This window comes from Saccostrea cucullata, unplaced genomic scaffold, assembly GCF_032062105.1.
Source record: "Saccostrea cucullata isolate Sc308-1 unplaced genomic scaffold, CSIRO_AGI_Scuc_v1 ctg6411, whole genome shotgun sequence".
Classification (NCBI taxonomy): domain Eukaryota; kingdom Metazoa; phylum Mollusca; class Bivalvia; order Ostreida; family Ostreidae; genus Saccostrea; species Saccostrea cuccullata.
In genome coordinates this window covers 1-22,096 of record NW_026928927.1, presented here as the reverse complement: position 1 = coordinate 22,096, position 22,096 = coordinate 1, and the positions used below count along the sequence as shown (strand labels likewise).

At 31.6% G+C, this 22,096-nt stretch overlaps 1 protein-coding gene and 1 pseudogene across 1 annotated transcript; both read right to left on the bottom strand.

The window, feature by feature from the left end:
* Positions 1-11,961, bottom strand: LOC134279271 (cadherin-99C-like; annotated as a pseudogene).
* A 3,042-nt stretch (positions 11,962-15,003) lies between these two features.
* LOC134279270 (cadherin-99C-like) lies at positions 15,004-21,572 on the bottom strand. Its single transcript, XM_062761624.1, has 11 exons — positions 21,495-21,572; positions 21,305-21,392; positions 20,947-21,072; positions 20,713-20,792; positions 20,342-20,582; positions 19,936-20,148; positions 18,404-18,523; positions 17,346-17,477; positions 17,002-17,196; positions 16,425-16,636; positions 15,004-15,646 (listed from the first exon to the last, which is right to left on the bottom strand). The coding sequence occupies exons 1-11, from the start codon at positions 21,524-21,526 to the stop codon at positions 15,574-15,576; spliced, it is 1,512 nt and encodes a 503-aa protein (XP_062617608.1). The 5' UTR covers positions 21,527-21,572; the 3' UTR covers positions 15,004-15,573.
* Positions 21,573-22,096: the final 524 nt, after the last annotated feature.

Here is a 22,096-nt window from a genome sequence, read left to right as displayed (position 1 = left end):
CAAGTGCATGTGAACGCTTCGCATAAATTACATTTTCATACAAAATGTAAAGTATCTGTAAAATATCACTGCTGTCTCAGTATAAATGTATATGAAATATTTTTCAGACAGTCCTTTTTTTAAATGGTTAAGATTTCTTTATCCTTCCAAAAGCTGAAAGATTGTTAGAAACTGAAAGTAGAAAACAAATACATGTAAATTTCTAAAAATTATAAAGAGGCAGTAATACTAGTTAGCATTTTGCTTTTTTTAAAGTGTGTATTAGCTCTCAAAGATAATTTGGCGTGTGATTAAGATACACATGTATACGAATCAATGTTATGTTGGCACAAACATATTTTTAATTATTTAATTGCAAATAACTGAAAAGTTTTCTTGCATATAGATTGTAGCATTCGTATTAGGATATAATATATCATGTTTTCAAATATATATTTAATATATTCTCATATAAAAAAAATCAAGTTTCATTTATGATTAAAACTGAATGTTTCAAATATCAAAAGTAATGACATTTTTTAATTAAAATGTACACATGTAAGAAGAAAAAAATCAGGTATATTAAAATTTAGAGATATTGAAAAGTAATCAGTAATAAGTTCAAAAGACCATTTTGAAACAATAAAAATAAAGCGCAGAGTAAATAAGGACCTCTAAAAACATCAGAGATCAGGTGCAATAGAAGAGTAAGCACCCTTTATTGAACATGCAGTCATATCCGCCGTGTGGCCCTTGTCATTATCGGTCAAACGTCGCAGAGCGAGGGGCTGATCATAACGTCGCAGGTTCGAATCCACTGAGGGAAATGGAGACCAGTCCTTTGGATGATATCGTATTATCCGTGAATATGTGTAGCAGTAGATGCCAAGAAAAAAAATCCCTCACTGCTGATGGTTCGTAGTGTCATGTATATGTGTAACTTTGCAGCCTTCCACCGGTAATTTGTGGCGTCTCCATATGAGTAAAATATTAGGGGCGTTCATATCAAACTAGAAGAACTGTGAGAAATAAACTAACTAAATGATAACCCCCAGCCTCCAATATGGTTATAATGGCAAAGTCCATGTTTTGCACTGGGAGACCCTAAATAAGTGTCAGATTAGAAAGTAAAATAGAAGGTGCAAATTATGTATTATGTAATGAGGAACGATAGATTCATTGAATCATTGAATTTTATTCAGTGGTATAGGAAGAGTTGCGGATAAGAGATCACTATACAACCTCCCACTTTTCAGATGTGAGGGGTATAATTTTTTTTTTTAAGTATTAGTGGCATGTACTTGTATTTGTTAAAAAATATAATTGCATCCATTATTTTGACTTTAAATAATGTTAAAGGAAATATCATATGACATTACATTATTCCTTTAAAATCGTAAATTATAAAATTAAAATTTTTCGTTTTATTGTTCATTTAGGTTTTTGAGATTATCAGGATAAAAAACACTAAAAAAATTTTTGAAATGGGTCCACCCTATACTTTTTTTTTATAATTACAAAAAGTATACTAGGATAAGGAATGCAAATAAAAATATTTTGGATTCAAGAGAAAACAAAAAGAGCTTAAAAAACTGTATGCATCGTAAAAAGACAATCTATGAAAGTTACTTATATATCACTAAAGATTTTATATCACAATATGAGAGAGAGAGAGAGAGAGAGAGAGAGAGAGAGAGAGAGAGAGGGGGAGAGGGGGGAGAGGGGGGGCAATGTTATGTATATCAAGCTGTCGAATTACAAATTTTTCAAAATACGTACAATTAATACCATCACAGGAAATGAAATGCGAAAAGTTTCTGCTTTGCTGGAAATTGTCTGCGCTCCGAAAGGGCCAACTTTTACTTCAATTTGGACAGAGGAACTTCTGCAATATTCACATTTCATTTTCTTATAAATTGGTGAACCAATTATTATGTCATGTGGCATTAATATCTTTGGTAAAATGTTCAAGAAGTTGGAAATGAAAACAAAATATACACGAATGAATTCAGCGAATCTTAAAACAAAAAGATTTTATGCATCTCTCTAATCTCATTGACTACAGGTGATGTCGATAAAAACGCTTAGATAAATGTCCATATATATTGTTCATACACTTTTTTTTATGAAATTCATATCGATATATTAGGAAATAAGATTGAAATTTAACAGCCAGTCAGTTTATTTCCAGTCTAGCTTAACTAAATGTTATCTTCTTCAAGCCCAAAAAAAAAAAACAAAAAAAAAAAAAAAAAAAAACACAACTTTTTTAACGTATGAGGTTTATATTTGAAAGTAAGATATGATGATATATTTGACTTTATTTAGATCATGAACTGGTTTTATAGTGGGTAATTACCTCCTCCTTGATATTGGTAATACACGATCAGTTGCACGTAATACAATTCCGAACGACTGTCCCTTAACAATGTAACCACCACATGTAATGACAGCCTTATTTTCAGTATTTGATTCCAGAGAGAACACACTGTCGCCGTTGTTTGATATACTCTGAATATCGTACTCAATGCCATCCAAATCATCGTCAGTGGCTGAAATCTGAATGTATAGAATTGAGGATATATATCATATACAAACGTTGAAAATTCTATTACTTAAGCTTCCAGAAGTCTTAAAGACAAAGTAGATATTATGTACCATTAGAATGCGTTGGTGGTTCTCATTATAATTCCCCTCCAAAATGTTTACGAAGTATACTGGGGCAGAAAATAGTGGGGAATTGTTGTTGCAGTCATCAGAAGTTTGGTTGCCAGTGTTGGATGCAGCCAAGGACAACTTTATTGTAGCTCTGTCAGAATACTGGTGAGTTGAATTCTCTTTTGCCTATTTACAACAGAATATCAGTAAATTTTTAAATATTTCTAAGTAATGAATTGCATTTGTCTTAGTATTAAATGTCTATACATGTATATGCATGTAAAAGAGAGACTCAGTAAACAGTTTGACAAACCTCAATGAATAGATCCAGCTCAGAAACTTGGGACAAATTAATTGCTCCTGTCTGGCTTACTAAGGCTCGATACTGGCTTGCTGAGCCAGAAACTGATTGTGTGGTCACTTGGAATCTGTCCTGGTACCCAGATGGAATGGCTGGAGAAAAATTAATGCAGATTTCAGAATTAGAAAAATTATGCATAAATGAATAAATTTAAAGCAAAAAGAATAGCCAAAAACTTCTTATACAAAATGTTAGTATATCAAGGTTTTGCACAATTTTCCGACAATCAGACGTTAATTCTATCTGTCTATATATTTCATATAAATATTATCAAATTAGAAAAATGGACCATTGCAATAGCCAAAAAAAAAACTATACAAAAAACTTGTGTTATGGTTCTTGCTAAGGATAAATCTGTGTGTACCATATTGTAACTCATGTATCAGTTTCAACTGCTCGTATTTTAATTGCCAAGTTACTGCTCAAAAAGCAGTCCTAACTGGAACATATTCTATAAGAATACATTAGTACACGTATATCATTTGATGTCCAATCCCTTTGACGTATTGTCAATAAAAAATTTTTAAAATTCAAAATACAATCCACAAACAAAAGTCAGTTAATACTGCATCCTTACTTTGTCGTATTGTAAAGGTGATTGAAGCATTAAGGGTATCCCTGTCCTCTGCAATGATGTCAACTGTTGCGTTAGGATTTCCAGAATCCACTGGTACTGGGTTAAATACAAGTGTGCCAGCCTACAAATGTAGGATATCGTATATCATATGATGTAATACACTAAGTAACGATTAGACTCAGTTGTTTGACAGCTAATATTGTTTTTTTAAAATTATATTCTAAATTCCTCCATTCATATCTTATAATTCTTACTACTGGATAGAATATACGAGTCTTTTAAGAATAAATCAAACAGCTTGCTTTTAGTCTTCTTTACTTTCTAAAACTACTAGTATCATATATGCTCAATTGCACAAAAACTAACCGTTGACCCAGATGTGATACTTGTTGTATAAGTTGGATTGAAGCAAACATTGTTGTCATTAAAGCAGGAAGAATACACAAATTTGGGTCCTAAATCATCCACATCATTTATAGAAATTGTGATGGTTGTAGTATTTTGTTTTCTGTCTGTAATATTATTGGCTTTGTCCTGAATGATTGCAAAACCATAAAAGTTTTAATTTTTTTCATCAAAAGTACATGAATTAAAATTACAAATTCAGCACAGTCGAGAAAAAAAATGATGGGTATCATTATAAATTATATATTACAATAAAGTCTTTTTATGAAATTTCTTTTACAGCAACGCTTCTGGATTGGATATATTATAGAATAATATTTTTGTTCTACTTTATATGAATTAATATCAAAAAAGTTACATGCTAGATTCTAATATTTAAGTTTTAATGGAAAAATCTACAAAAGTACACTATAGAACAATTAAAAGGAATTTTATTTTATCTCCAAATATATAACCACATTCTGAAAATATTTCTAAATACAGTAGAACATGATTGTAGCAAACATGCTCATAACGAATTCATGCTCATTGTGAAGAAGTGATTTTCTATCCATGTAGTTATAAACATCTTATAGGATATAACAAATAACATTATAACGAATCAAAATTGTATGTCCCTGGTACTTCGCTATAAAGGTGATTTTCTGTATTCAAATATATATGGCACTTACAGAGGCAGCTATTGTGAGGATATATGATCGAGCAGATTCAAAATCTAAAGAAGACCTAACAACTATTTCTCCTCTTGACGATAAAGGCAGTGCAAATCTTGTTGAGCCATCATTCTGATAAATAAATAAACAGTAGTTTAGTAAATATAATTTATTCAATTAATAAATATAAATCTAAAGCTTGCTTCTATTTTCTCACTCAATCTAACCCCCTTATTTATCCAATTTAAGAAATCAAAGCAAATATATTAAACGTAATATGATTTAGACTCTTTAAAACGTGACATATTTTTGTTTAAAGTATGCATTTACTTTTTTTAGTCTAACTTCATGAGTACACTTTAAAGTGTCCAAAGAAAGCCAAAATTATCAATAGATTTCCAAGAATTTATTCATCTTCAATGTCTGATCAACCCTAACTACAGAACCTCTGGCCAGGGATTCACAAATTAGGAAGAGACAAGAAAAAAAATTTCCCTTCGGCAAGCAGAGTTTTGAGGCTATTAATATAGATAAAAAAAAATAAAGAAAAGCATGTCATACATGGTTGTTACTTTAAAGCCATATATGGCGTATCTGATCAAAAAATATATTTTTGAAAAATACAAAATTAAGTAAAGAAATATAGTTAATACATTTAAATTAAAGCTTTTCATACAATTCTGAACACGGAGAACACCTCGTTTCATCTAATAATACAATTTTATCTTCTCTGCAATGTGTTATTTAAATCTTTTGTATTTTCTTCCGAGTCGGAGAAAATTCCGAGAATCCAAATTAAATTGTGATATCTTTATAACGCAATTGACTTAGATTTTGTAATTAAAATTTTACGGAAAAGTTCTATCTTTATATAAAGTAATGATACAAATAATAAGTTCTTATAATTTTAGTCTAATAATTTTCAATGTACATACGCCATATATGGCTTTAAATGATCATTATAAAAAGCAATGGTAAATGTAAAAATTGTTTCACTGCCAATGTTTTTTTTAGTGTTAATGACAGCAAGGATTCATTTTTTGTTATAAGCATGCCAACATATTGATAACTTGAAATCTGGGAGTAAAGATTTTTTCCTGAAAATTACATTATTAAATTCTTATAATTCAAAAAACATATGGCAATAGTCACCTAATCAACAGAAGTATTCAAATACTAGTAAAACCACTCACAATACTTCCATCTCCGGGAGCTATGACATACTCTATTTCTTTGTTGCTTCCTGCATCCAGATCTGTAGCTGTTATCCCAGAATACACTGTTGTCCCTACTGGTGCTGACTAAAACATTATTTAAAAAAAAATCCGTACAAAAAATGTACGGAAAAACAATCTTATCAAATTACAGTCATACTTCGTTATCTCAAACCTGATGGGAAAAAACTTCGAGATATCCGAGGATTCGAGATATTGAAGCTACAATACTTAAAGAATATGTAGTTTGGACTTCCAAATCACTTCGACATATCCATGGCATTCGAGATATCGGATTTCGAGATACTGTACCAAAGTTCAACTTCAATATAACACACTTTTTTTATAAGATGCATTTCAATTAAGTTTTTTTTTTATTTTGAATGCACTGCAACGAGTAGATAATACAATACCCAAAATATCAAATATGTCGAGGAGGAACTCTCCATCCTTTATAAAACGAAGGATTTATTTTATTCAATAATCACAATAAACTTGAGAATTTGATAACCTTTTAATAACATATCTTTTTAAAGCTAGGGTTGTATTATAAAAAAAAATGATATTTTGAATAAATACTTATCCATCTAAAGATTTCTCTAGTTATAACTTGGATACAGTTGTGGAATCATTTAAAATTTATTGGTACCAATTTTCGTACATTTCGTACTTTAATTTTACAGATTCGCGAGGATGTTATTTTGTGTATTTGAACACAAAATGTGACTTTGAATCCCACTTCATTAATTCGTAGAGGATGTTAATTCGTGGATGATAGGTACCCACAAAATTCACGAAATTGGCCACCACAAACTCGACTGATTCAACAAATTAGTACTAAAGTTCTTAGATTATGATGAAGGGGTATTTTATTTTGACAAACCTCATCGACTGAAGCAGAATAAGGAGCATTGTCAAATATAGGTGCATTATCATTTATATCTCGAATCTCCAACTGCATCAGGAAAAACTTTGTCTGGGTTGGGTCTTTCTGAAAATGAGATTTTGAGAATTGAATCATTGATCTTCATGGAATACAATGCTTTATGAGTACATGTTTAGCATAGTATATTAAAATTAAATCTATAAACATAAAACAAATAAACATAAAATGTTTGTAAATCGTAGAACTTTAATTACTGCTTAATGAAAAAGTGGCGCATGAACAGTTCAATATATAACCCCAGTCAGTTTTGTACTTACCAAAGATTGACAAGATAATTGAAATTCAATAGTGTCAAGGTCATCACTCATTATATATGAACTTCCCTGTAAAAAGAGAAAAAATATCAAAGCTATTATTGTAGTCCAAGAAAAAAAATCAGTGTCATCGTTGTTGTAAAGATTGATTTTCTAAAACGTATATTCAAGTTACTAACATTTTGATTTGAATTATAATTTTATAATTATACACCAGTATCAATTGCGAACTTTTACTTTTTTCGTATATATAGCGTAGATGTTAGGAAATTATTTTGGTTATTAGAGTAATATTATAAACTTACATCTCTGTCAATAGCTGACTTTAATCGGATAAAAGTCCTACTTCCAAAAGGTGAGCCTGCTACTGGTAAAGTTATCAATTCAAACAGATTATTTAAATTCAGATCAGCAGGTGTGGCTGGTGATCGAATAAACGTTATGTTGACTCCTGATGCTGATCAGTTCCCTGATTTATTCCTTCTATCGTTGTGTCTGTTCTATAGAGTGGCGAGTTTGGGTCAAAAGAAGAAAAAGTGGACTCGTACACAGTTCCAACAATGCTGGGATCAGGTGAACTGCATGCTGGGATACATGTATATAAACAAACATACACGTGTAAATTAATTTATAAAATTTTGATGTTAACTTTTTTGAAAAATAGTATTCAGGATATATTATATTGGATTAGAAATAGAAGTACATCATTTTCCCGCGTGGTGTTAATTTAGGCTCTGTATGTGGTCACACATTTTCTGCGAAAATTTGTCCAAGCGTATTTAATATAAATGTAACCTTTATAGTGACAGTCTAAGAAATCCGCGAAATTTTATATCCGCGGATTAAACAGAAATTAAGATTCCGCGGAATAATGACCCCGCGGAAAGAAGTACATCTACAGTATATTGAAATACATTATTATAACATAAATGAAAAACTTACGTTCCTGCATATCCACCTCACGTATGTAAAAATTAAGCAAGATTATCGCAAAAGGAACACGTAAAATAATCCGTTTCTGCATCTAGAATGAGAGATCATATTCCGAAAAAGAGAATCGGGTCAAAATATCTTAAGTAGGCACTTTATGTCGTTTTGCTTTCTTTATCTCCCTCCTTCATATTGTATTTTAATAAGCTTTTAAACTTATGATAAGGAACAACAAATAACTATAAAAGTGTTAATAATTGAAATTATGAATTTAATCATTTATAAATATCATTAAATAGCTGATATCTACCCCTTTTTCTTTCTTCTTTAACAGGTTGAGACCACTAGACTTTCTGACGTCAGCATAAATTTGCATATAAATTAGCTATCTGTTTACTTTACCCTCTGTTGAATGAGTCGCAATGCATTGTGGGCTACTACAAGTACTCAGCTGTGTTGAAAATAAGACCAACTTGAATTATCCCTTGGAAACTTATTTTCAATTTTTTTTTTTAGATTTATGAAAGAAATATTTAAAACAATGTTTCTTCTTTCATTTCTGTGTTCACATTTAGAAAATTTGCTTTATGAAGCCTAATATAAACTTATAATACAACGGCCTATACCATTGTTTGAAGAGACGAACATGTAGGTGCTATCGTGTCGATAAGGCATCGAGTTTTTTTCACGTGATATACGAGTACATAGTTTTAGACAGCAGTACAAGGTGCACTTTTATTATTTAGCCCCTAAATATTATCAAAAAGTTTTTTAATGTACATGCAAACATCAAAGCGTTGGCACATTATTCGAACTTTCGAAGCAACTATTTATCATCTAAAACAACTCCAATATTAAATATGAGCATGGAGCAACGTCTTTGGAAAGTAATCTTTCAATTTCGGACTTAAAAAGTGAAGTTCTACGGTGTTTCCTACGATGAAGTGAATATTATGCAGAAACCGACAAAAACCACGTGTCGCCATTGAATAGTAAACATGCACGTAGTAGAGTGTCATGCTTTGGGACTCATTCACTTAATTGACGAACAGGTGTGACGAAGATATCGTCAAGTGTTGAAAATTGCCTTCCATATAAGTTAGTGGTCTCGACCTGTTTAAACATGGAAAATTTCTAGTTTTGTCAAAATTTGTGTCTTCTTTTAAATTTAAGACGCAGTTCTTTACAACATATTTCAGAAGAAATATAAATGAAATGTGGATTTAAAAAATCTCCAACTTTTGTAAATTATAAAATAAAAGTATGCTTGAGTTACTCATAGACAATATCTACAATGAAGCGCATTGAAGTGGTGAATTTTTTCGTTGGAATGGAACGTTTTGAGCTATCTTTCGAACGTTTATTATCATCTTATGACAAGCCCATTTCTTTAGAAATGGATTAAACGCTCAGTTTGTTTATTTGAATACCTGTAGAACAGATTTTTCATAAATATAATAACCAATGAAATTGACGGTCTAAATAAATATCGAGTAAACACGTGTTCGACCGAAACATGTGATGAGTAACTTAAATAGACATGATAAGTTAAAAAATATGTACATATTCGTTGCAATTTGTGTTTTACAGAAGCGGAGAGTCTCTAACTCTCTCTTCTAATTTTGTTAAAGCTCCATTTCAGTGTAACTCATATTGTTTGTCGCAAAGAATGGGGTGTTCTAAAACATAACATGGGCGTGTCATTATGTTGTAATTGACGTTTAAAACATGACTCATCAGGTTTTATCTAAACGGAAAATTTTACCACTTCAATGCTTTGGAGACCACGTCCTTCAAAATTCTGCTGAATTAGCAGACCTATTTTTGTATTCGTATGAAGCTAAGTTTGTGCAAAATCTTCTGCATGAAAAGAAGAAAACACTTGCTGAGGCCTTCAATTAACATTTAGATATATCGACATGGTATTGTCAACATACAATGATAATTTCCATTCTTATGTTGATGCGATATATCCTGGTGAGCTTGAGATAAAAAATACCACAGAGTCTGACACATCTGTCCCATAGTTGTATATTTACTTGAAATAAAACGTTAATGCAACAACCAAGCTCTATGATAAACGTGATGACTTTGACTTTTCTATCATCAATTTCCCTTACTTATGCAGCATTATTATGCTTCCTGTCAGTTTGTCTCTATATAACCCATACCCTACTATTGTCGCATAGTGGTCCTAAGGATTTATACAGCGTAAGCATACTATGCCGAAATAGAGCACGGCTTTATTTACTGAATAAAATTCTTCCATGCACACGCCGGGAATCGAACTCACGACCAAGCGGTTGCCAGTCCGATGCTTTATCGATTACGCCACAGAGACGATCACTGATTGGAGGGATTTTATTACATATATAAACTTAATTTATACAATTGACACAAGAAGGAGATAATAGACAAATATCATTTGAAAACAGTTATATTATTCTAAGGAATCTTAGATAAATGTGTACAACAAAGTTTCAAACTAATTACATACAGATCGTTAGATGAACTAATGTCATGGGGTCATTAAAACGCTTTTTAATATAGCGCTTGATTGAAGGATGTAAAAGAAAAATATCAATGAGAATCGACGTTTGCAAACAAACCAGTCTTACTTACACAACGGAAAATAAAGATGAGTTTCTTTGGTATAGAAAATCCCGGCTTATTTAGAGAAAATTCTAGTAATCAAAATAACTAAGCATGCAACCAATTTTAGCGTGAAGATTTTGAATCAGTTCTTGCAGGTGCGTTGTGTTAGCACCGATGTTTTCAGGAAAAAGTCAAATGGAGTGCCGCATAAATAATTACAACAGTCAGCATAATAATAACAATAGTGTTGCATTATGCATGTACTATGCCTAAATAGTAGGCAGGGTTTGACACATAGTGCACTCGCCTCCGGCTCGTGCACCATGTGTCAAACCCTGCCTACTATTTAGGCATAGTACATGCATAATGCAACACTATTATATAAATGTACCTTATTCACCTGCAAACGGAATTTATTTATCTCAGTTGATTCGATATGCAAGAGCATGACCTAATTATAAACAATTTCTTAAATGAGATAAATTTTTGACAAACAAGTTGATGAAACAAGAATTTCAGCTGTCTCATGTAAAGTCATCATTTCGTAAGTTCTATGGTCGATGCAATCACCTTGTCAGCGAATACAATTAGTCAAATGCTGACTGACGTTTTTCATACTAATTGTTAGTCTCTTATTTATACACTGAATTGACAATGAATTCTTCCGTTATTTCCCAATCATGACAAGGAGCACACGGCGGTTGTAACCAGTCGGCAGAGGAAACTCACTCCTCCATGGCACCTGATCCCACTTTCGATGTTTTGGAGGTCTTTGTTTGTTCTGCTTCCGTGTTTTTTTAAAATTGACTTTTAAACTTGAATACTTTTCGTTATCTTAATATATTTCATTCCGTTTCTAATAGGATTTACACACTCAGCCATAAACGATCTCATTAGTATGTCTCCTCCAACTCCGTTACAAGGGGATAATTAATCAAGAAAGGTATCAATTACTTAAATGTACTAAAACTTTTAAACTTCATTTAATTTAGAGTGTTCAATACCGCATATAAAATTTCACAAAGTAAATAATACAACCATTTAATTTGTTCTTACCTCCGACGACTTGACCTATAATACAATAAAAAAAAAGGGACTTCCTTGTTTTAAACACTCGGGAATGTCCACATCCTGTGATTGTTCACCAGTAATACTAATTTGGCAAAAAGTTAACTAACTTGAAATGAAAGACGCCTGTTACGAATTTGGATGCTTTACTGACTACAGATGAAAAAGAAATAACTTACATGTAATAAATCATGATAGATCAGGATGACTTAAGATGACTGGTCGATTGTATGTTTTTTTTACGTTCCATTAGATTTTTTAAAACAAATTCTCGAACAGAGACGTTACTAGATATCGCTGAAGGATTTCATATTAAGGCCTAAACTTAGCACTAGTGAGCAAAGGTTTTTGCAAAATAGATGTTTAAAAGGACAGTTTACCTTATTTATACATGTAGATATTTACGTCAAAAGAACACTTTACTTAAATTATTTGTGTGTCCTACAAGCTGCGCGGCAATCGGGAATCAAACCCAGATGTCCCACCCCTAAGCAGACAAATTAGGATGAAAGTTATAATTCACCAATTGTACTGCGAATTTTCCAAATTTAAACGCCCACAGCCAATCCCTCTCAAATTCAATTTAAGAGTTTGATAAATATTTAGAGATGTGTTTGAACAAAAAAGCATAAAACTAAAATAACATGAGAAGACAAATGCTTAAAAAGTCAAAAAAATTAAAATTCACATCTCTATATGAGAAAAAAAATCTATCATAAAGAGACATGAGAGAAAAGCATATAATCAATCTAAAAGAAATTAGAGGAAGAAATGCAGGTAATTTATGATAAAACAAGTAAGCATAATTATACGCCAAAAATTATGTGAATTACACTGAAAATTAGCCACACAAGACTCCTCAAAAAGCCTATTATTAAGAGTACGTACTTTATTTCACTACATAATTTACACTGCAATTACAATATACTTATGTATTTTGAACTTGATACTACTCAGAAATAAGCTTGTTTAATATTAGTTCACGTCGAAAAATGGCGTGTTTAAATATTGTATCAACAATCTAGTAGCGTGAAGTCAAAATTTTAATCATTTGTATACTTGTTTAAAATTCATGATTGTCCCTTAAACCTTGGATAGTAAAACTGCAAAATTACACCATTTTTTTAATATCAGAAATATACAATTAAATAAAAAACATGACTACACTGTCAATTTTACAAAACAGTATTTTTGTTCAGATGAAAATTTCTAAAAAAAATATATCTGCATTATATTTTTTTCATCAGTTTGGTTTCATCATTCCATAGGAAAGGTGCAAACGTATTTAGCAAAATATTAACCTGTTGCTGATTTTAAGGTCCTTCTCAAAAATCCCCAGACACCACAAGAGTATTTTTTTCTTGCACCTTTTTTGTTCGTACATGTACGAAGTATAATGTATTTAAAAAAAAACAAACTCCTACATAAGAAGAAAGAAGGAAACGCTACGGCCTACACAACGCAGCATTGAGATACATTATTTTTCTCATATATTCCAAGCTTTCTGATTGGCTCAAACTTGATCACATGATCAAGTAAATAACAGCATATCGACTTGAGATACTATTTATAGATTTTATCTACCTAATGCTTCTTAAAATGGAAATATGTTTCTTTAAAACAACAATAGTACTGAATTCAGAAGAGCTAATATAGTTTTCTTTAAAAAAATTACATACGCTGACACCTTTTTGTAATAGTGATATTCTGTAATAATTAGTAAGACAAAACAATACCTTGAGAAGGATCTACTTAATATCAAAACATAATAGATATGTTTTTCAAAAATTAATTTAAAAATTAATCAAACAAACTTAGCCTTTAAAAAAAAGGAAATCCCCATAACTACTTTATCGTTAAAAAGAAAACACACATTACATTAAGCAGATAAATCTATTGTGTTCTCTAGTCTGCCAGTGCTCAAAAAAGACAGTAAAGAAAACTTCTGGTGATTTTTTTATTAACTATAAAAAAAAAAATAATATAGCAAATATAGCCCTTTAATTCGTTAAATCTGTAGATATATCAAAAAAGCATATCGACCTTGCACTTCGTGCTTGGTCGATTTGCATTTCTGCAAAGTTGATATATCTATGGATCGACCTCATCAAAAAGCTATATTTATACGAAATCAACTTCACGTTTTTATAATATTGTCAATAGCTACTTTCACTCATATGTCGACTCGAGATTTCCATGTGAATTGGAACATGTATGGTTTTTCAAAAGCATTCTGTCGTTTTAATGGCGTACCTTATTAACAAATATAACCTTTTTTGGTTGCATTTCATTTAACCTACAGTATTTCCTATCAAATGGTAGGTCATTATCTTGTAATTGATTATGAATACTTATAATCAGTCTATTTTACAAATACAAAGGACTGAACGCTTGTGTGACCGATAAACAGGGATACATACTCTTCCTAGGCATCTTAGATCACATCTGGAACTTTACTGTCCCACTTTTAGCCCTGTTAACAATTTTGTATTGTTTTATTTGTTTCTTTTTTCGTCAATCGACAGTGTTCTTCTTGTTTACCTTTTCATTGAAAATACTTTTTATAATGACCTTTCAAATTAGATTTTTCCTGCGTGTAACTTTGACCATCTATTATATATTTAGTCTAGCGTAAGGACTGTGAAATAAACACTTTTTAAAAAATCTACATTCAGTCCTAAATAATATAAAACGTGAACATGAGTACTTTGTGACTTCCTGTTTTAAGGAGCAACTTTTCATTTAATTTCCCTTTATTTACGCGCTTGCTTATTCATCCTTGTCCATACAAGGGCATTCACCTCATCATTTGTCTCTGTCGTAGATTCTATGTTCACCTTTCTCCAAGTTATTTTTAGATGGACCATAGCTCCGCATTTATGATTCTTATCCTATAAGGTTGCTGCAGAATGCTTCTCTTATTCTTTTGTTCTGTGTGTTTATTCCATGTAATATTTAACTGGATGCTTTGGAGAATGTTTCCAAGTCCAACATCATTTCTACTTTTTAATGGCTCTGCTATAGATATTGAAATGTTTATTTCTATAGCTGTGAGCTCAACATTAATATTTTAGAATTATCTTATATTCTCTCCATTACACTTGTAATTCCATTTCAGAAAACTCGGAGTAATCATTGTAGCAAACTGTAATTAAATACTTACAGAGGTTTGCATATCATTATCAATTATAGTTTACTAAATGCAACAAAGCAAATTTTTTGGGGGAAATTGAGAAATTAACATTGTATGATTGTATGAAAGTGTAAATTCTGATCTTATCTATTTCAACATATAGCCTGGCTTTACCCATCGGAAAAATGAGAAAATTGAATTTGAAGTTCCTGAGATTTTGATTTTTTCTCGTAATTTGGGAAGCGTGTCAGATCTTTATTACCATTGCCGAATACAGGTCACCAGGCCTCCAGGTTTCTTATCCATATGACTCGCAATTTTCACTTCTCGTGAATGGCGCTTGTCAAAGAACTTGAAAAGATTGTATACATGGTGCTATTTATACATGTTATTACCTGACTACCTGACTTACCACACTAAAACGGTGTATATGACTGAGTCATGTATTCTCGACCTTTTTTAATTACCTTTTTTTGCCAATATTCAGTGCTTAAGATTGTTCATTATTACTTGTTATAAGAAAATCTGAGTCGCGTTACTTCATATTTCCGTATGAAGCAAAGTCTACAACAATCAACATGCTATATAATTCTATAGCTATTCACACTGGTTGTTTTTGAATATTGCACAACTCATTCTCTAAACTACTGAACATATATAAAAGCAACTTCGGTCTATGAAAGATAACTAGATTCCTTAAAAGTCCAACCATAATATCTAGAACTATCTGCTTCTGAATGTCCTTGAAAGTTTCAAATATTTGAAATGGAATGATAAAATGTGATTCTGATTTACAAATGTCACTTCAGGGTACATCGAGTTGAAGGCACATCAAATGGTGCTACTTTAACTTCTACTGGAACTGAAGAACTTCTGAAACAACAAAAATATTCATGATTGTAGGACAGCACTGGGTATGGAATTCAGACATTAAATTTTTACACTGCTTTAAAAAATTCTTTTACTAGTATTTAAAATTTAAAATCTTACGAAAAATATTTAAAACTCAAATGATTTTCCTTTTTTTTTTCGCCAGCACTGATCTCCCATATGAGAATGATGTTTTCCTATGGTTAAAGACAAAGTAGTTGGAAGAATGTTTTGGATACTTATGGAGCAAGAAAATGCTGAAAGTTCTTGATGTTTTTGTACAAAAAAATTATATATGTTAGCCTGTGACCAAGATTCCATTAAACCCCCTTGAAATCATTGCTTTACATATGCCTAGATCTCGAGTCTTGATATTATGTTATAATGATTTTTAAGAGGACTGGAAATTAAAGTATGTTCTATCATAGACTCATGAAAATTTTATTTAAGTTTCAGGCACGTAATGTCGGATGTGGGTAGGTGGATCTCTTTTTACTACTTATAAGGTTTATTGAAAATGCCCTCCCTTTGTAAAAGTATGGTCAAATCAGGGTAATGGGGTAATGTTTGAATAAAACATGCTTCTGAAAAAAGTTAGAATCTTGTCCTACCTGCCACCACCAAATAATTTTTTCCACATTTTTTTTTTTGGCTTGTCAAACATTTTCAGGTTAGCCAATTCCTCGTTTCAATAGCAATGATTCTTCCTCAGAAATAACATGCAGATTTAAATTTGAATATACAGTTACCTGCATTTGTATAGAGTAAATATTATACAAACCTTCTACTATATATCGGTAAAGCAATGTCAGATGCACGGAGCATTATTACGTAGGTTTCTCCTCTACAGATACTGCTACTACAAACAATAGCGATCTTTTCATCCTGTTCGGTCTGAACTAATTTAAACTTTCCAGCTCCATTGTTGGAAACGCTTTGGATGTCAAATATTATTTCACCGTTTATACCAACGTCGTTATCTGAGGCAGAAATCTGTATATAGGTAAGTATTGATATATTATATATATTTTAAAAGTATTTCTAACATAAATAAATTTAATTAGAACAAGATATTACTTTAAATTTCATTTTAATTGAACATGGTATCATTGTTAATATATAACTGTATATCGAATGAGGCATCTTTGAAATTTAACATATCAGTATCCACTTTCCATCTTTGCAAAACACAAAAAACAAATAACAAAAATAAAGCCGAACGAAAAGCGCATCAAATGGTTCAGATTTAAAAATAGCAAATCATTAACCACAACAAAAATTTACCATTGGCATTGCCTTTCATTTCTGAAAGTTTCCGAAAGAGAATCATTCTTACAATAAAAAGAGTTTTAGCAAACCTGTATCAATAATTTGTTGCTTAACGAGTAGTCCCCTTCTAGAACATTAACAAAGTACAACGGTGCAGTAAAAACTGGGGAGTACAAATTTGATGCACAGCTGTCGTTTGCATAAGGAGATTCTTTAATGTTTATAACCAATGTCGCTTGTCCGCGTAATGGCGGGGTTCCTCCGTCAGTTGCTGTTATTTGTAACTTTTGCATGAAAAAAAAAAACAACACATGAAGTTGTTTTATTGAAAGTATTGTCATTTAGTGATATTTAAAAAAATTGAGATCATGATTAAGCTTCATACATATAATATTTATATATAAGATAAAAAAAAACCCATTGGAGTGATTACATTGAATTGGCTAATTCCAGTTCCTCGTATTGTCTGTGTGAGAAAAATTCGGCCAGAATCTGGATAAATGTAGAAATATCTCTGTGCAGTTGTATCATTTGTTATACTGTATTTAATTTGGTTGTTTGGGGCCTACAAATACAAAATGGAAAGTCTGTACATTTTAATTTGGACATGGAAGAAAAAGAATCATGAGTAAATATGAGTGAAAAAAGGACTCCATATGCAGGTGATATTAGTATTTTTCTACATAATGTTAGTAAGTTGATGATAGAAAGGTTGAGAGTCCCCACGCTCATCGTTTAAAATGGGTGCTTATTTTGTTGGATACCCAAGAGAGAATGCTCGGAGTATGACCAATTTATAAACTTAAACAGACTGCTGACATATAATTTCATTGTACTGACATATAAATTCATGGTGCAGGGATTTCAACAACCTCGAACAAAGTCAGCACTTTTAAAATTCTTCATCATTTTATTTACCTTGTTAGCAAATTAAACTTAATATTAGGTATTTTGGCTGACGTTGATACCAATGGTCAACGGAATGTACAATATTCCAGATAAGTACATAGAGTACTCAGTAAACAGCAAGTGATGCTTGCGGTTCTAAGCACATGTTCCTACTTCTGGTAATACAGAGCGTTTACAACTTATTTCTGTTTGTAGGTTTTTGTGATCAATCTGACAATCACTGTCCATAATATTCACTGTCCATAATACTAAATGTCAATAATGTTCACCTATTACACTTTGATAAAATCAATATCCCAGAGTGAAAAAGATATCTAAGACCTTGTGTTGTCGTCTTTTGAGTTCACAGGGATACGAAGAAGCGACGTAAGAATGAACATAAACACATCCTTAGACTTATCTGATGTGAAATTTACGGTGTTTGCTGAGAAGTTTTGTGTTTAAAAGCAATGATTCAGAAAAGTTTCCTCAGGGATTAATTTTTCAAACATACGTTTAAAATAATTATCTGCTCTGCGAAGCCCCTTGAAGTGGGAAATGGCTTATAGTTTTGTATATTAAGTCAATTTTAACCTTACTGACCTTTCCATCTGCGTCTGTTGCTGTTATACTAGAGATGATAGTGGTTCCAATGGGGACGATTTCAGGAATCTGCATATTTGAAGGCATGGCTTGAATCACTGGAGGATAATTGTTGATGTCCTTTAAGATAATTTACATATTTCAAACTTCTAGAACCTTGTTGCAAAAATAAAAGTATTCGAAAGAATTTAAAGGTCACAGAGACAGATTTGAAGTTAATATTATCTCAAAATTTCTATATAATATCACGACTTATATGATAGCATTTCTCAAGAAAATATAATAAAAATCTTTTTTCATCTCAAAGTTATTGAAACGTCGAATTTCTGGACGGGTTTGATTGACATATTCTTAATACTTTAGAAAAGTGGCAATTTTGATGTTTATTAATGAAAATTCTGAGTAAAAATGTTGGAATGGAAAAGATTTAAAATCTTTATAAGTATAAAGTATTAAATCAGTCCGTGTTCAGAGGTGAGCGCAGACAAATCGGTGTCTATGCACCTTTAAAATGGCAGGGATGCAGTTTTCTTCTCAATTTTCATAGACATCATAGAAAATTTATTTAATATTTTTACTTTTTTTTGGTATGATAGTAAGCGAGACATAAAGATTTCATCGCCCTTGGAGAATCATATTTCTCGAGGGCAACACCCAAGGGCAATGTCACTGGCGCCCCCCCTTTTTTGATTCCAAAAAAATACACACATAAATCATTTTTTTTGAAGTGGCTGTGGGTCCCTACCCTGACCTCAAACTGGTCGGCCCCCTTTTGCAAAATTTCTGGATCCGCCACCACATGATAAGATCCAATGACAGAGTAAAGCTTTGATAATAACAATATAAAGAGATGTTAACTAAACCACTAGCCATGTGTCATAAAAAATCCTTCATGATATGTCAATGTGATTTACACTCTAGTTACATTATAAACCCATCCATGAAATTTCACGCGTTTGAATTGATTAACAATCAATTTACAATATAGTCAATGTAACTCAGTCGCAATCATCTCAGTAGCACCATTTTGACGTTACACCCGTTAATACAAAGTTTGTTACAAGGCAAACGAGACGGTCACTTGTCTCTCTCTCTGTCAAACAGATTATATTTTACTATTGATAAATTAAACAAAATATAATAATAAGATTTTGACAAAGGTATAACCGCGTTAAAATACCACAGTTCTACGACAATTAAGACAAATAAAGCCACTTACTATGGACACTTACGCATTCGATGTATAAAATAACTACTAGCAAATATAATAAGTCCGTAAGTTATTTTCATGAAAATAAAATATGATTTGTTTAATTTACCAAATAGGGATAGTTATTCTGGTAAATAATTTCTACAGATTTGTACAACGAATTGAATAAATTGTGACCTTTAATAATTTGAAAGTCAAGCTAAAAAAACCTCCATATTAAAGAGGCCTATCCTGAAAAAAGAAAGCGGAGTCCTTTTTATTAATCTTTGAAAAAATTTTCATAACTTTGTTTTATTTGTAGCTCAAAATGTTTACACCATACCTCTAGATTTATAGTGACTGTTGCTGTTGCAGACAAAGCATTGGAACCTTCTCCTTCAACTGTGGTCACTTGGAACACATAGCTATTTTTAGTCTCAAACTGGAGAAGTTGTTTGTTTGTAATCAGGCCGCTATTCTGGTTGATACTAAAGACACTGAATTCTCCTGCACTGAATTTGTAAGTGATCTGATCCACAACATCCTGGTCCAACGCCTACAAAATCAATAATGTTTTCGTCAAAAACCAAATACCCAATTACTAAAACAGGACAATTTCTGTTTGCTCAAAGCATAATGACATCATATTTATGTAATAGAATGAAACAATACAACAAAACCAGTATCCGTGATAATAATTGATTTGAATATAGTTAATATCAATGAATTAATAAATAAAATTACCATACCGTGACTTGCACTATAGATGTACCAATTGGCTGTCGTTCAGGAATAGAGCCGACAATGTTAGTCTCTGTAAACAAAGGAATGGTGTCTTGTACATCCTGAACATTAACAGTAACAGTAGCTGTTCCTGTTCTACTACTAGCTCCTCCATCAATGCCCAGAACCAGAATCACATGGGAAGTTCTTGTTTCGTAGTCTAGTGGAGTGGTTGTTCTTATTAGCCCAGATGGTAAAATGGTAAATCTGTGGGAAATTAGAAAATATTGCCTTATAGATATCTGTACCTCTGCTTTAATCAGCATTCAAAGAAAACTGATTATATTCATATTCTGAATGTTTCCTTTCTTTAAAAAGCAAAGATTATTGTACTTACAAACTAGAAGAACCAGTAGATGAAAAGGGTGATATTTGGTAATTGATGTTTGCATTTGCACCTTGGTCTGCATCTGTTGCCTACAAAATCAAAATGACTCAAAATGTTTGTTTTGGGTCAAGAGAAAATTATAATTGAATTAGAAACTAAGACATATAATGTTAGACTTTCCTTCAAAGGTGTTTACCAAAACAAACAATTGATTTAATGTAATACGACTGAGAGAGGACTTACTGTAACTGTTCCTACATCTTCATTTGATCTTCCCTCAAGTACAGAGAAGGTGTAAGAAGCGGGTGTAAAAATAGGATTGTTATCGTTGACATCTTGGATTATGATTGTCAAGGTTGTCTGTGCAGACTGAAAGTCAAAACACAAATAAGTTCTCAATATCTTTCTTAAGAATATGTAAATCACATTTTAGAATTGCTACTTTATCTTAAGCAATCCATTTTCAAGGGATATCTATTTTATTGGATCCTTAGAAAAATAATCGAATCACATTTTCTTACTTGTTAATGGAAATAATAAATTTTGTTTCTATTACTGAGAATCCCCCAAGGAAAATTTTTATTGGCTGTATTTCACTTACCAGTCCACTCTGATCCTGCACTCTAATGTTTAAAGTGTACTGAGGGGTGGCTTCTCTGTCCAGTGCTCTTTGTGATCTAACTTCTCCTCTGAAATAGCATATTCATATATACAACATTTCAAATCAGATCATTATAGTTATTATTATTATTTAATTTTCTGGCATTAAAGAAAGGTGGAAACACACTTACGTTGTCGAATTAATGCCAAAGTCATTGTTCATATTGCCTGAGATGATGGAGAATCTTAGTGGTAGTCCTTCTGGGTCCCTAGCCTGTAAAACAAAATAAATCAATAAAAAATATGAAAAATAAACTCAGCACTAATGGCTCTATAGCCTGTAAAACAATATAAAAGATGAATAATGCTACATCAACTTAACACAAATTTCCTTAGCATGTAAAACAACATAAAAAGATGAAATATAAGATATATGTATTAAAACAACACTGATCTATTGGCACTTTACTGGGGATTCCTTACAGATTGAATAATAGCAAAGAAATTAGAAAGATCAGAGGAAGATCTATACACGAGTGCAAAGTAAATTTTTAAGCAAACAGTCAAGCTTAACAATACAGTGAGGACTAATAGATGACTATAACAACTAATTTCTTCATTTAGCATCGGCAGTCTCCCAATTTCGTTCCTCCTTTTCTTACACAAAGCTAAAGTTATAGTTGGAATGTTAACCTGAGACATTTTCATGATCCTTCAGCAGTAAGAGTGTCATTCAAGATTTTAATTTATCATAGTAGAAAAAAAAACTATGGTGTTGAATAAATAAGGAAGA